This window comes from Ornithorhynchus anatinus (assembly GCF_004115215.2).
Source record: "Ornithorhynchus anatinus isolate Pmale09 chromosome Y5 unlocalized genomic scaffold, mOrnAna1.pri.v4 Super_Scaffold_Y5, whole genome shotgun sequence".
Lineage (NCBI taxonomy): Eukaryota > Metazoa > Chordata > Mammalia > Monotremata > Ornithorhynchidae > Ornithorhynchus > Ornithorhynchus anatinus.
In genome coordinates, this window is record NW_024396670.1 from 544,754 (window position 1) to 557,193 (window position 12,440).

The 12,440-nt window shown below is 50.5% G+C and overlaps 1 protein-coding gene and 1 long non-coding RNA gene across 2 annotated transcripts; one reads left to right on the plus strand and one right to left on the minus strand.

Moving 5' to 3' along the window:
* Window positions 1–369: 369 nt before the first annotated feature.
* LOC114808716 lies at window positions 370–4,708 on the minus strand. The gene is made up of 2 exons (XR_003756514.2): window positions 4,333–4,708; window positions 370–671 (listed from the first exon to the last, which is right to left on the minus strand). It is a non-coding gene; the product is annotated as an uncharacterized LOC114808716 (long non-coding RNA).
* Window positions 4,709–6,368: 1,660 nt separating this feature from the next.
* LOC114808715 (transcription factor jun-D-like) lies at window positions 6,369–8,373 on the plus strand. The gene is given in 3 exon segments (XM_039910994.1): window positions 6,369–7,061; window positions 7,064–7,554; window positions 7,557–8,373. Coding segments are annotated over 3 exon segments (915 nt in total). The 5' UTR covers window positions 6,369–6,676; the 3' UTR covers window positions 7,596–8,373.
* Window positions 8,374–12,440: the final 4,067 nt, after the last annotated feature.

Consider the following 12,440-nt stretch of genomic DNA (forward strand, 5'->3'; position numbering starts at 1 on the left):
GTTAGCAGTGGAACTCTAAGAGGAGGGGGCCGTTATCTCATGAAAGGCATGAGGGGCCGTTGTCTCGTTAGAGGTATCACCCCAAGCGAGAGGATCTTAAGGGATACCTATGAAAGAGAAAGAGTTCAGAACCCCTATGGCCGGGGAGATTGATGCAGACCCAGCAGGATGTATTAGTGTTCCCTGTCAAATTGCTAAAGCTAGCGACTCGAACTGCTAGGTTGATTGCATAATCTCTCATTGCACCCAGTGGGCAGGACATGAGGGAGACAGTGCATAAAATGACCAAGGGAAACCCCCTCATTGTAACGCGGTTTCAGGGTTATAGGGGTGGGCGCTGTTCTGGGTCGAGAAGTCAACGACAATGGCGACAACGGATTTCAGGATATTCGACAGAGAAGAGGAGTAGGATTAGTACAAGCAAATACAAGATAGTCATGGGGAACCAGAAGGCATCACACGCAGTGTCTTCCCCACTTGATGTGGTACGTAGAAACAGCAAGATGGATCTGAGGAAAGGACCGAGGGACAGACGGTAATAGGAAACATTCCAAACCAGCTAGAGAACTCAAGAATGCGGCGACGGAGGCTTTTCCAGGGAGGAGTCACCAGGTTGGTCTGCAGATTTCTGGTGTCAGGGTAGTGACGGGAGATTTTAAATTTAAGAGGTCCTGTAGGGATACATGAAAGGGTAGTGTTAGCAGGTGGTTGATAGGGCTTAATCCTGGTAACGTGGTGCCAGGACGATTGTCTCTCTAGGCCCACTGCGGTGGGCGTTGAGAGGATCACCCGCTAAGGTCCCTCCCATTTGGGCGAAAGTCATCCCCGCCAAGCTCTTCGCCAACCAGATCTCCTGGGTGAGAAGAACATCCACAGTTACTGACTGAGGAGAGGGGAGTTTAAAGTTAACATATGCTCGGGTGGCGCCGTGAATAGGTCCTATCTGAGAGAGGTATTTTCCTGTTGGCTCCCTTGAGACCGGGAAGTTTCGATCTGGATCCAGAAAGGCCCTCCCATACAATATCTCGAACGGGCTTATCCCTAGGGAGCGGTGGGGAGTGGTTCGCAAACGGAGGAGGGCGGAGGGGAGACATGAGGTCCACGGCTTCTTGGTTTCCATGCATAGTTCAGTAAGGACTCGTTTTAGGGTGTGATTTGCCTTTTCAACCTTGCCTGATGATTGGGGATGCCAAGCCGAGTGTAAGTAATACTTAATACCTAGGGCTCCCGCGACAGGTTGTGTTACCTGTGACGCAAAGGCAGGGCCATTATAATACTAATATCGCTCTGCAGGCTGGAAGGCAACCCAAACCGAGGTATAATTTCACGCAGTAACCATTTAGTAACCTCCTGAGTTGTCTTTCGCCGACAAGGAAAGGCCTCCACCCATCCCGTAAAGTTGTCTACCATAGTCAGGAGAAGATGATATCCCCCTGCTCGGGGCATATGGGTGAAATCGATCTGCCAATCCTCTCCTGGCTGTAGGCCTCTGCGTTGGACTGGCCTCAGCAGTGGTGGACGACGGGCTCCCTCCGGGTTTGGTATCACCCACGTAATGCACCTCCACGAGGTAACCCGCAGTGTTTTCCTCATTTGCGGACAATAAACTACTGGTGACAAGAGCTGGCTTAAGGCCTCCCCTCCCAGATGGGTACTTTGATGGAAGGAGGACAGTACTGACCACACCGAGTGCCCTGGAAGTACCAGGGAGTCCGTCTGAGAACGGAACCAGCCGCTGTCATCCCGTGGAAACCCTTTTCTCGGGTAGTCTTTTGTTTCCGCTTCAGAATACCCTGGCGATTCGGGGAGACAGTTTCCTGGGTCAGGAATTAAGGCTGCAAGCAACTGATCTTTAGAGGCTGCTTGTCGGGCAATTGAATCAGCATAATTGCTCCCCCGCAACCAAGGAATCATCAGTTTGGTGTCTGCGGCAATGTATGACCGCAATTTCCTTTGGGAGAGTGATGGCGGCCAGGAGGTGCAAAATCTCCGTACTATGTGTGACGGGGGAATCCTTGGATGTTAGTAGGCCCCTTTCCTTCCAAATGGCCCCATGTGCGTGCAGGATGTGAAAGGTGTATTTCGAGTCCGTATAAACATTTAGCCGGAGTCCCTTCCCCAGTTCTAAGGCCCTTAAGAGAGCCCTAAGTTCAACCTTTTGGGCTGAGGTCCCCAAGGGCAGAGGCTTGCTTTCGATCCCCGCATTGGATAACCGCATTCGATCCCCGTAGTTGCATAACCAGCATAGAATTTCCCTTCCTTAACAAATGTGGTGCCATCCGTAAACCAAACCTCATCTGGATTCGGGGGAGGGGGATGTCCCTAAGGTCCAGGCGGCTGGAGTGGGTCTCGTCAATTTCCCATAAGCAGTCATGGCTAGGTTCCTCGCCCGGTCCTTCCTCCTGTCCTTCCAACATTTCCTTGTGACTCTCCTCAGGGAAAGGAAGAAGAGTAGCCGGGTTAAGCAGTCTCCAAGGTTTCAGAATGACACTATCACTGTTGAAGAAGACGGTCTGATATGTTAAAAGGCGGATATTGGAGAGCCATTTAGAACCCCGTGCCTGTAAGATGTCATTAACCTGGTGGGGGGTATAGACTGTAATTGGTCGACCCAGGGTCCTCTTTCCACTCTCTTGAACTGCCATGGCCGTGGCCGCTACCGCTTGCAGGCAGGCTGGCCAGCCAGTGGCAGTGAGATCTAGCCGCTTAGGGCAGTAGGCAAATGGTCTGAAGTCGGGTCCTAGGTGTTGTCCTAAAACCGCAACGCCGTGGCCTTGTCTTGCATCCACATATAAACTGAATGACTCCTCTAGGTTTGGGAGTGCTAATGCAGGGACCATACAGAGACATCGTTTCAAGGTCTTGAAGGCCATTTCCTGATTTGAGCCCTATTCCAAGTGATCTTGGACCAAGGCCTCGAACAAGGGTTTAGCAATTAGGCCAAAATTAGGGATCCATAACCTGCAGTAGCCTGCCGTTCCTGGAAAGGCACGGAGCTGCCGGGACGTTTTAGGGGCTGTGAGGTCAGCTATTGGTCGTATTCGTTCAGGGCCCAAGGACCTACATCCAGGCGTAATAATATTGCCTAGTAATACTACTCGCTCTTGGCACCATTGGACCTTCTTTCTAGAGATCCGGTATCCCGCTTGGCACAGATGGTTTAAAGTCTGCACGGAGACGTGCCTAGCCATCTCTTCACCGGGGCTACAGATAAGGAGGTCATCAACATACTGAATTAGAGGTACAAGGGCTAAGATCAAGAGTGCTTAAGTTCTTTGTTAGGCTCAGCCCAAATAATTGCGGGCTATCTCTGAACCCCTCGGGGAGTACTGTCCATGTATATTGGCGGCCCTCCCATGTAAAGGCAAAGAGAACTTGTGATTCTGGGGCGAAGGGGATTCAAAAAAATGCGTCTTTTAGGTCAATGACTGAGAACCATGTCGCGTCGCTGGGGATAGAGGATAACAAATTGTACGGGTTTGGAAGCGCGGGGTGAATAAGGACTACGCTTTCGTTCACCCCTCTAAGATCTTGTACAAAGCGATATGTGCCATCTGGCTTTCGCACTGGGAGCACCAGGGTATGACAGGGTGATTGGCAAGGCCGAATCAGCCCTTGCTGGAGAAACTTTTCCACAGTAGGTCTTAGTCCATCCCGGGAGGCAGATGGAAGGGGGTACTGAGCCTGGCAAGGGTAAGCAGCTCCTGGTTTAAGGGAGACACGCTCGGTGTGGACTGCCGCCCTGGCACCCCAGTGTCCCAGACCTGAGGACTGATCCCTTCATCCAGTGGGGATTTACTCCCTTTTCCGTCATCCCCCGTGGCTTCCCCTATGAGGGCCAGCAGGGAAAAAGTAGAACCCAGTTTTGACATAGTATCCCGCCCCAGCAAGGCCACAGGACACATCGGAATGATTAGGAAAGAATGGGTAAAGGGTACCCCTTCCACTGATAAGCAGGGGACCGGGGCTGTAGCCTTGCATGGTCTCTTTCTCCCGTCTATCCCCGTGACAATTTTCTCCGATGGTTCCGTTACACCCCAAAAAGAAGGGAATACCGAGTAAGGAGCAGCCCCTGTATCAATTAAAAATTGAATGTCTTATCCGCGATCTCCATCTTCACCCGGAGCTCGGTCTCCGTGATGGTCTTCTGGGGCCGCCGTCCCCAGAGGCCCATCAATCTCGGTCGGGGCTAGAGCGCACCGGGAACTCCAGGCCCGAAGGGGTGCACTTGGGGAGTGGGGCAGGACCAGCACAATTGCCAGACCAATGGTCGCTGCCTCCACATTTGCAGCACGGGCCGGGCGGGGGGTGGGGAGGGCGGGTCTGACCTACCTGCGTGGATTGAGCACGGGTGGGGCAATTACGAGCCCAGTGGCCGGGTTTCCTGCATTTGTAACAGGTCTGTGCGGTCTGCGATCTCCCTTTTGGGTTTTCCAGGGGAATCCCTAAGGCTGCCGCAATCATGTGGGCCTGAGTCTGGGCTTGAAGCCGGACCCTGGAGTCTTTTCTCCGCTCTCGATCTCCCTCGCGGTTGTTAAAGACCCTAAAGGCTTGGGCAAGGAGATCTGCCATTGGGGTTCAGGGACCCAGTTGCATTTTCTGCAGTTTCCTATGAATATCTTCTGCTGATTGGGTGATAAAATGCGTATTCAGAACCACCGAGCTCTCAGGGGCATCCACATCCACATTCGTGGACTGTCGAATAACGTCCGTTGGTCTACCACGGAACGCAGCAGGATTTTCGTCCTTCCCCTGAACGACCTCTTTTACTTTGTCATAATTCACCTGTTTCTTAATTCCCTTTTCCATAGCAGTAAGGGGTAGGGCTACCATTATGTCTCTCAACCCCCTATCCCTGCTCCCTTCTTGATAACCCCAATCTGGTTCATCCCGCGGGCAGGCCGTGGCTCCAGTCAGGTGGCGTTCTTGAGATTCCACCTCCCGCTTATCCCCTTCCTGGACTGCCAGATCCCACACCATCTTCTTATCAGGGAGGGTCATACAAGTGGAAAGAAGTATATTAATATCTTCCCAGGACAGATCGTATTGAAGGGTCAGGCGTTGGAACTTGTCCCTAAGCGGTTAGGGACCTGGGCATATGAGCCCATTTGACTTTTCGCCTGGGCTAATTCTAAACTAAAGGGTGCTTGCACACGCATAACCTTATTACCCTCCCCAGCAACCTCACGAAGTGGACAAAAGAGGTCTTGTTGTGGGGGGAGGTCTTTCGTTGGGGGGTTTTTAGTTGGGTGGGGGTCTTTAGTCGGGGGGGGTCTTTAGTCAGTGTTTCCGGGAGTCCAAATTGGGTGCCCTGTCGAGTATGTGGTGGCTTTAAATGAGGTCGGGGCTTGTGAGGGGGGATATGGAGGAGGGGGATAGAGCAGTGGGTTTGGGAGCGGCGGGTAAATAGTAGGGGTAGTGGGCGTCGGAGAGGTCTGGAGTGTCAGAGGTGGGGAAGGGGAAGAAGAAGAGGAAGACGCTTTCATTGAGTGGGGTTTCAGATTCAATAACAAATCTCCCTCCTCCTCCACCGAACCCGCTGTCGAGGATTTGGGAGATGTAGGCTCAGTGGAAAGAGCACGGGCTTTGGAGTCAGAGGTCATGAGTTCAAATCCCAGCTCGGCCACTTGGCAGCTGTATGACTTTGGGCAAGTCACTTAACTTCTCAGTGCCTCAGTTACCTCATCTGTAAAATGGGGATTAAGACCGTGAGCCCCATGTGGGACAACCTGATTCCCCTGTGTCTACCCCAGCGCTTAGAAGAGTGCTCGGCACATAGTAAGCGCTTAACAAATACCAACATTATTACAAATATGGCACCCCTTGCCCTCCGGACTCAGATTTAGTGCCATGAAAGCCTGGACATAGGGAACCGCTGACCACCTTCCCAAGTGGCTACAGAACAGGCCCAACTGGAGGACCGTGTTATAATTTAGAGACCCGTGCTCTGGCTAGATTTCTTGATCCTCGAGTTTGTATTGGGGCCACTCGGTTGTGCAAAGAAAGATGAAGTCATCAGTCCTCAAGGACGGAAGGTCAAATTTATCCTTATTCTTAGGGATCCAGTAAACAACCGAGTGGGCAGTCAGGGGAAATAGAAGGGCTCTGCCCCAAGGTGTCTTCCCTGAGCTGTAAATCCACCATTGTCTCTCAAAGGCACACGGGCCCCGCCCGCAAATTCGCAGTCCCCGACTGTCGCAGTCCTCAACTGCAAACGCCTGTCTCCAGTCCTCGGCGGCGTCCTGCCGTTCGTCCTTTCGGACAACACCCAGTCAAAGGGCAACACCGCCTCCGCGGCTTTCCGAGCGGGTCTGAACTGACCACCCTCCGCAGCCTCAGGTAAGCGACTCAATGGGGCCCCTCAGGCCCCACGTTGGGCGCCAAGAATGTTGGCGATCCGCTACCGACTAGTACGGTTCAGAACCTTGGTGAGTAAAGAATTACTCCGAGGGGATAAACAAGGTCCAAACAAATTTATTTCACTCCCAACTCCCAGCCCCCTGTCCCAATTTTAACGCCAGGAATTTAAAAGTGGCGGGCGATCCCTCGAGGGAAGGGAAGCGTGCCAAGTCCTGTGTTCTTCTCCTTTCCTACTTTGTTGACATGCCCGTAGGCACTGTGTCGCTTCCTGATTGGCCTGAGTGTTTATGGAGACTCCAGGTCAGCTCGCCTTTTAATGACGAAGCATTATTCGCTGTTAGGTGCTGGGGGCTTGGGACTCGAAGTTCCCTCTAATGTCCTCTCAAGTAGTCAGTATACCTGCCTTGGACTGCTCACCCACTGTTTTGGGGCCGTCCTTCTGTATTCGCCCATGGTCACCCTTCCTCAGCCGGAGCTGGAGCGGCTCATCATCCAGTCCAACGGGCTGGTTACCACAACCCCGACCACCACCCAGTTCCACTACCCCAAAGTGACGGCCACGGAGGAGCAGGAGTTTGCCGAAGGTTTCGTCAAGGCCCTGGAGGACTTCCATAAACAGAACCAGCTACGTGGAGGGCCTGGGTCGGCCGGAGCCGCGGGGGGCTGTGCCCAGCCGGCGGGGGGAGAGGGGCCGGCGTCGACCTCACCCCACCCCCGGGGTCCCCGGCCGCCGCCGCTTCTCTCACGCAACAAGAGCCGCCGGTCTACGCCAACCTCAGCAGCTACACAGGAAACGCAACCGGCGCGCTGGGCAGCACCACGGTGAATTACTCGACCGACACGGTGCCCTACCCGCCCCCGCCCAGCCTGGGCCAGCCCCAACCTCACCCCCGGCTCCAGGCGCTCAGGGACGAGCCCCAGATCGTACCCGACGCGCCCAGCTTCGGCGAGAGTGCCCCGCTCTCCCCCATCGACATGGACACACAGGAGCGCATCAAGGCCGAGCGCCAGAGGCTGCGGAACCGCATCGCTGCCTCCAAATGCCGCAAAAGGAAGCTGGAGCGGATCTCGCGGCTGGAGGGAAAGGTCAAGAGCCTCAAGAGCCAGAGCACGGAGGGGGCATCCACCGCCAGCCTTCTCCGGGAGCAGGTGGCGCAGCTCAAACAGAAGGTGCTCAGCCATGTCAACAGCGGCTCTGCCAGCTGCTGCCCCAGCACCAGGTACCCGCTTACTGAGGGGCCCGGGAGAAGTTTTCCGAGGGAGGCACGAACGCGGAGCACGCCCAGGTTGGCATCCGCCTACAGACTGAGGCCCCGCTGATCCGCCATCTTCTGCCAGCACCTCTCGTTTTGGTTTGGTTTTGGTTTTACCCCCTTTCCCTTGGAGGTTTAGAAAGTTGGAGACGGCTGATTTTTTCCGTGAAATAAATCAATACATGTTTTTCGGGCAGCCGGCGGGTACCAAGAACAGCGCAGAAATCCCTCCTACCCTCTCTCATCTAGGAGGCCTCGAGTTTGGGAATTATACCCCAGGGGTTATTTAGGAGGGCTCAAGCAATGAAGAAAGATATGGGATATGGGATGAAGAATAAGGCGAGGAATATGGGCTAGGCAAGCGAGGAAGGAAAAGGATGGAAGGATGGAAGGAAGGAGAAGAGAATTGAGAGAATGAGCAAAGGGCTCGCAGTCAAGGAGGGGCAAGGGGCAAGTGATTGCCAAAATCGATAATACACTTTTTTGTTCACCCCCACAGCCCATTTTTGAACTATTCACAATAGGTGATCCCAATGTTTTTGTTTCTACTCCCTCAAAGATAGGTGTATTGTTCCCTTGTAACAGTCCAACTTCAAGGACTTTTGCAGGTGAAACGTGACAATTTTAAGGTGGTTTGTTGTTTTTTTTTGTCTTAAGTGTGCTATTTATATTAAAACTTGGGAACATCGGTTAAAAAAATGCTCCACATTCCTGTATGTAATACCTTTCCATCAATAAAATTTTATTGAGTGAGCTCTGATTTCTGTCTGCTGCTTATTGGGCTAGGGAAGGAGTTGCGTATAAACCAGTATTAATTCAGATGACTCTCTACACAAAGGTCTTTGAGAAGGCTGATTTGAGAAGGGAGGCGTATAAACCAGTATTAATTCAGATGACTCTCTACACAAAGGTCTTTGAGAAGGCTGATTTGAGAAGGGAGGAGAAAGGTGAAAAAGGCCATAGGTTTTTGAAGACAAATCAAGTACTTGGCCTCCCGAACCAGAGCACTCTTTAAGGCACAGCTGCAATCACCTCGTGACTGAAAAACTGCTGAAAAAGAGCAATAGAAGGCCTACTCTTGTCAGGTTGCTGGCTAAAGTGGTATTATTCAATTAGTCAACTTAAAAAATGGATTGACTTCTGGGAATTGAACTCCTGTGCCCTCAGTCTTGGATTTCTTCAGATTTGTAGCAGTTTGATTAAGGAAGATGGGGTGGACAGGTAAGTGAACGCATCGAAACCCACATGTTTTACCCATTGAGGATGGTCTCCATTCCAACTTTTCCAAAACTACGCCAAGATTCAACCTATTTTATCTCTCCAGCCTTCCTAAGCTCCTTTCTTACTGTCCTTTGGTACAGCATAGCCTGGTGGTAACAAGAAAGAGGCAAACTTTACGTCAGGAAAGCAGCATGGTAGTAGACAGAGCATGTGTCTAGGTGGTCAGAATGGCCCTAGCAGTCAGAAAGACCTGGGCCTTACTCCCGAATCTAACACTTGTTTGTTGTACGCCCGTGGTTGAATCACTTAACTCTGTGCCTCAATTACCTCATCTGTAAAATGGGAATTAATACTGTGAGCCCTGTGTCTAACCTGATTAACTTGTACTCTACTGCAGAGCTTAGTACAGTGCCTGGCAAATATTAAGCACTTAACAAATGCCATTTAGAATAAGAATCAGTAAGTGGTCTGATAAGTGATTTCCAGTAGGCTGTCTTGGAAGCAAAGAAAATTTTTAAAACTAAATACTTCTCCAAAAGGAAATGACATCGGACCACCACCCAGATGTAGTTAATTTCAACTGGCTTATTTTATTAATGGCAAACTGTTAAGCCATGTCAATCAATTGTATTTATTGAGAGCTTGCTATGCCCCGAGTCCAAGCACTTGGAAGAGTACAACAGAATTATGAGATAAGTTCCCTGCCCATAATGAGCTTAATGTGAGTCACTCAGGAGGAAGAATTCCGTTCAAAAACAAAGAGTTTTGCTAAATTTTCCCAGGTCTTTTCCAAATATGTTTAAAGTAATTCTGCTCAAAGGGTGTTCTCTACATCCTATTACTATTATTGAAATCATCACAAAGTTGGGTCCTTAAGAGCAAAGAGGTGAATCCTCAGGACAAAACACTTCATCTCATAAGCCCTACTAACTGTACAATCTCTACCCTCACCAATTCCAAAATTCCTCTATTCTACCACAACTTCCTCACCTGCTCAGTCTGTCTTTTCCCCCCTCCATGGTTTTGACCCCCTCCAGTATTCTTCAGCCATCCCACTCTATTTTGTCTCTATACCCAAACTACCTTCTCCTGAGCACAAATGGATCCACTCAACACCACCCTTTCCACTGAACTGAACCCCTTGTTCCCTACTCATTCACTCTTTCAATTGTATTTATTGAGCACTTACTGTGTTCAGAGCACCGTACTAAGCACTTGGAAAGTACAAGACAGCAATGAAGAGTCAATCCCTGCCCACAATGGGCTTACAGTCTCGGGGGCGGGGAGGGTGGGGAAGAGGAGGGCAGGACAGACATTTAAACAAGTAAAAAGGGCATCAATCTAAATAGAATTACAGGTATCTACGTCTATACGTCTTGTACCACTAACCCAAAACTCTGGATCACCTCCACAGTTTGCCTTCTTTGCTCTTGTACCCAAGCTGCAGAACACTGTTGGAGGAAATCCCAACAACTCTCTGACCTTGCCATCTTAAAGGTACAGTGCTCTGCAGGGAGTAAGTGCTCAATAAATACGACTGAATGAATTCGTTCTTATCTCCTTCAATTCGGCCCTTTCCCCAGCCCAACGACAACACTTCTTCCTAGTTCACTCCCATTCCAGCTTGCCAGCTGTTCCAGACATTTAAACTCCCTCCTCAAGCCTCCTGTCCCCTACCATCTCTTTCTCCTTCTGACCTTGTCACTTCCTTCATCAGGAAAACTTAATCAATGAGGTGTAATCCCTAAAATCTCCCCTGCTCCCTTCCAAGCCCCATTGGAGCTTGGAGAAGCAGCATGGCTCAGTGGAAAGAGCACGGGCTTTGAAGTCAGAGGTCATGAGTTCGAATCCCCGCTCTGCCCCTTGTCATCTGTGTGACTGTGGGCAAGTCACTTAACTTCTCTGTGCTTCAGTTACCTCATCTGTAACTGGTAGTAGACCAGTTACAGTTAAATGGGGATTAACTGTGAACCTCACGTGGGACAATCTGATTACCCTGTATCTATCCCAGCGTTTAGAACAGTGCTCGGCACATAGTAAGCGCTTAACAAATACCAACGTTATTATTACTCCGTCCTCTCTGGCTCACTGTTTTTTACAGTAACTCAAGATGAAATCTCTCACCTCCTCTTTAAATTTACCTCTCTACCTGTGTTGCTGACCCCATCCCTTCACACCTTTTTAAAAAACTCTTCCCCCTTCCCTCCTTGACTACCATCTTCAAATATTTACTTTCCAGTGGCCTCTTCCCCACTGCTTTCAAACAAACTTAGATATTCCCAACCACCCCAAAAAAACCCTCCTTGATCTCACCGCTCCCTCCAGTTATCACCTCGTCTCCCTCATACCGTTTCTAGAGAAGCAGCATGGCCAAGGGGATAGGGAACAGGACTGGCAGCCAGAAGGACCTGGGCTGCAGTCCCAACCCCACCACTTGTCTGCTGTGTGACCACAGGCTAGTCACTTCACTTCTTTGGGCCCTCATCTGTAAAATTGGGAATCAGACTGTGAGTCCCCAGTGGGACAGGGACCATGCCCAACCCAATTTACTTGTATCCACCCCATCACCTAGTAGAGTGTGTGGCACATGGTAAGTGCTTAACAAAAACAGATACTATTTCCAACCTTCTTGAGAGTTGTTTATACCTGCCAAGTCCACTTCTCCTCCACCAATTCTCTTCTAGATCTCCTGCAATTTGGCTTCCTCCCCCATCACTCCAGAGAAATTGCCCTCTCAAAGGTTGCAAATAATCTTCTTGTAAATGATCTTCTTCTTGGCCTCCATTCCATCTTAATCTTCCTCGACCGCCCAGCTGTCTTCAGTGGACAATCACCCTATTCTCTAGAAAACAGTAACCAACTTTGACTTTGCTGACTCTGTCCTCTCCTGGTTCTCCTCTTACCTCTCTGGCCATTCATTTTCAGTCTTCTTTGTGGATTCATTCATTCATTCATATTTATTAACTGCTTACTGTTTGCAGAAGCCTGTACTAAGTACTTGGGAAGATAAAATACCACAAGAAACAGTCACAATCCCTGGCCACAATGAGCTCACAGTCTAGAGGGGGAAAGACATACTTCAGTACTAATAAAAAGACTTTGATACAAATAAATTTAATTTCAGATATATTCGTAAATGCTGTAGGGTTTGGAAGGAAAGGAAGAGCAAAAGGAGCAAGTCAGGGGAACGCAGAAGGGAGTGGAGATGATTAAAATTGGGGCTTAGTCAAGAAAGGCCTCTTGGAGAAGATATGCTTCTCTCATATGCTTCTCTCGCTTTTCTTCCCTCATTGACGCCCATGCCCGTCACCCCCGCCAATTGCTCCAGACTTTTAATTCTCTCATCAGTCCCCCTGTTTCTCCTCCCCACCCCCACCCCTCACCCCCAGTGGTCTGGACACCTACTTTATCACGAAAATTAACACAGTCAGGTCTGAGCTCCCCAAAGTCACTCCTCCCGCTTCTGCTTCCCTCCACGCCCCATCCAACCCTCTTCCCTACTTTCCCATCCTTCTCTGCAGTAACCTCAGAGGAGATCTCCTCCCTCATCGCAAGTGCCACCCCCTCCACCTGTGCTTCGGATCCCATTCCCGCTCACCTTATAAA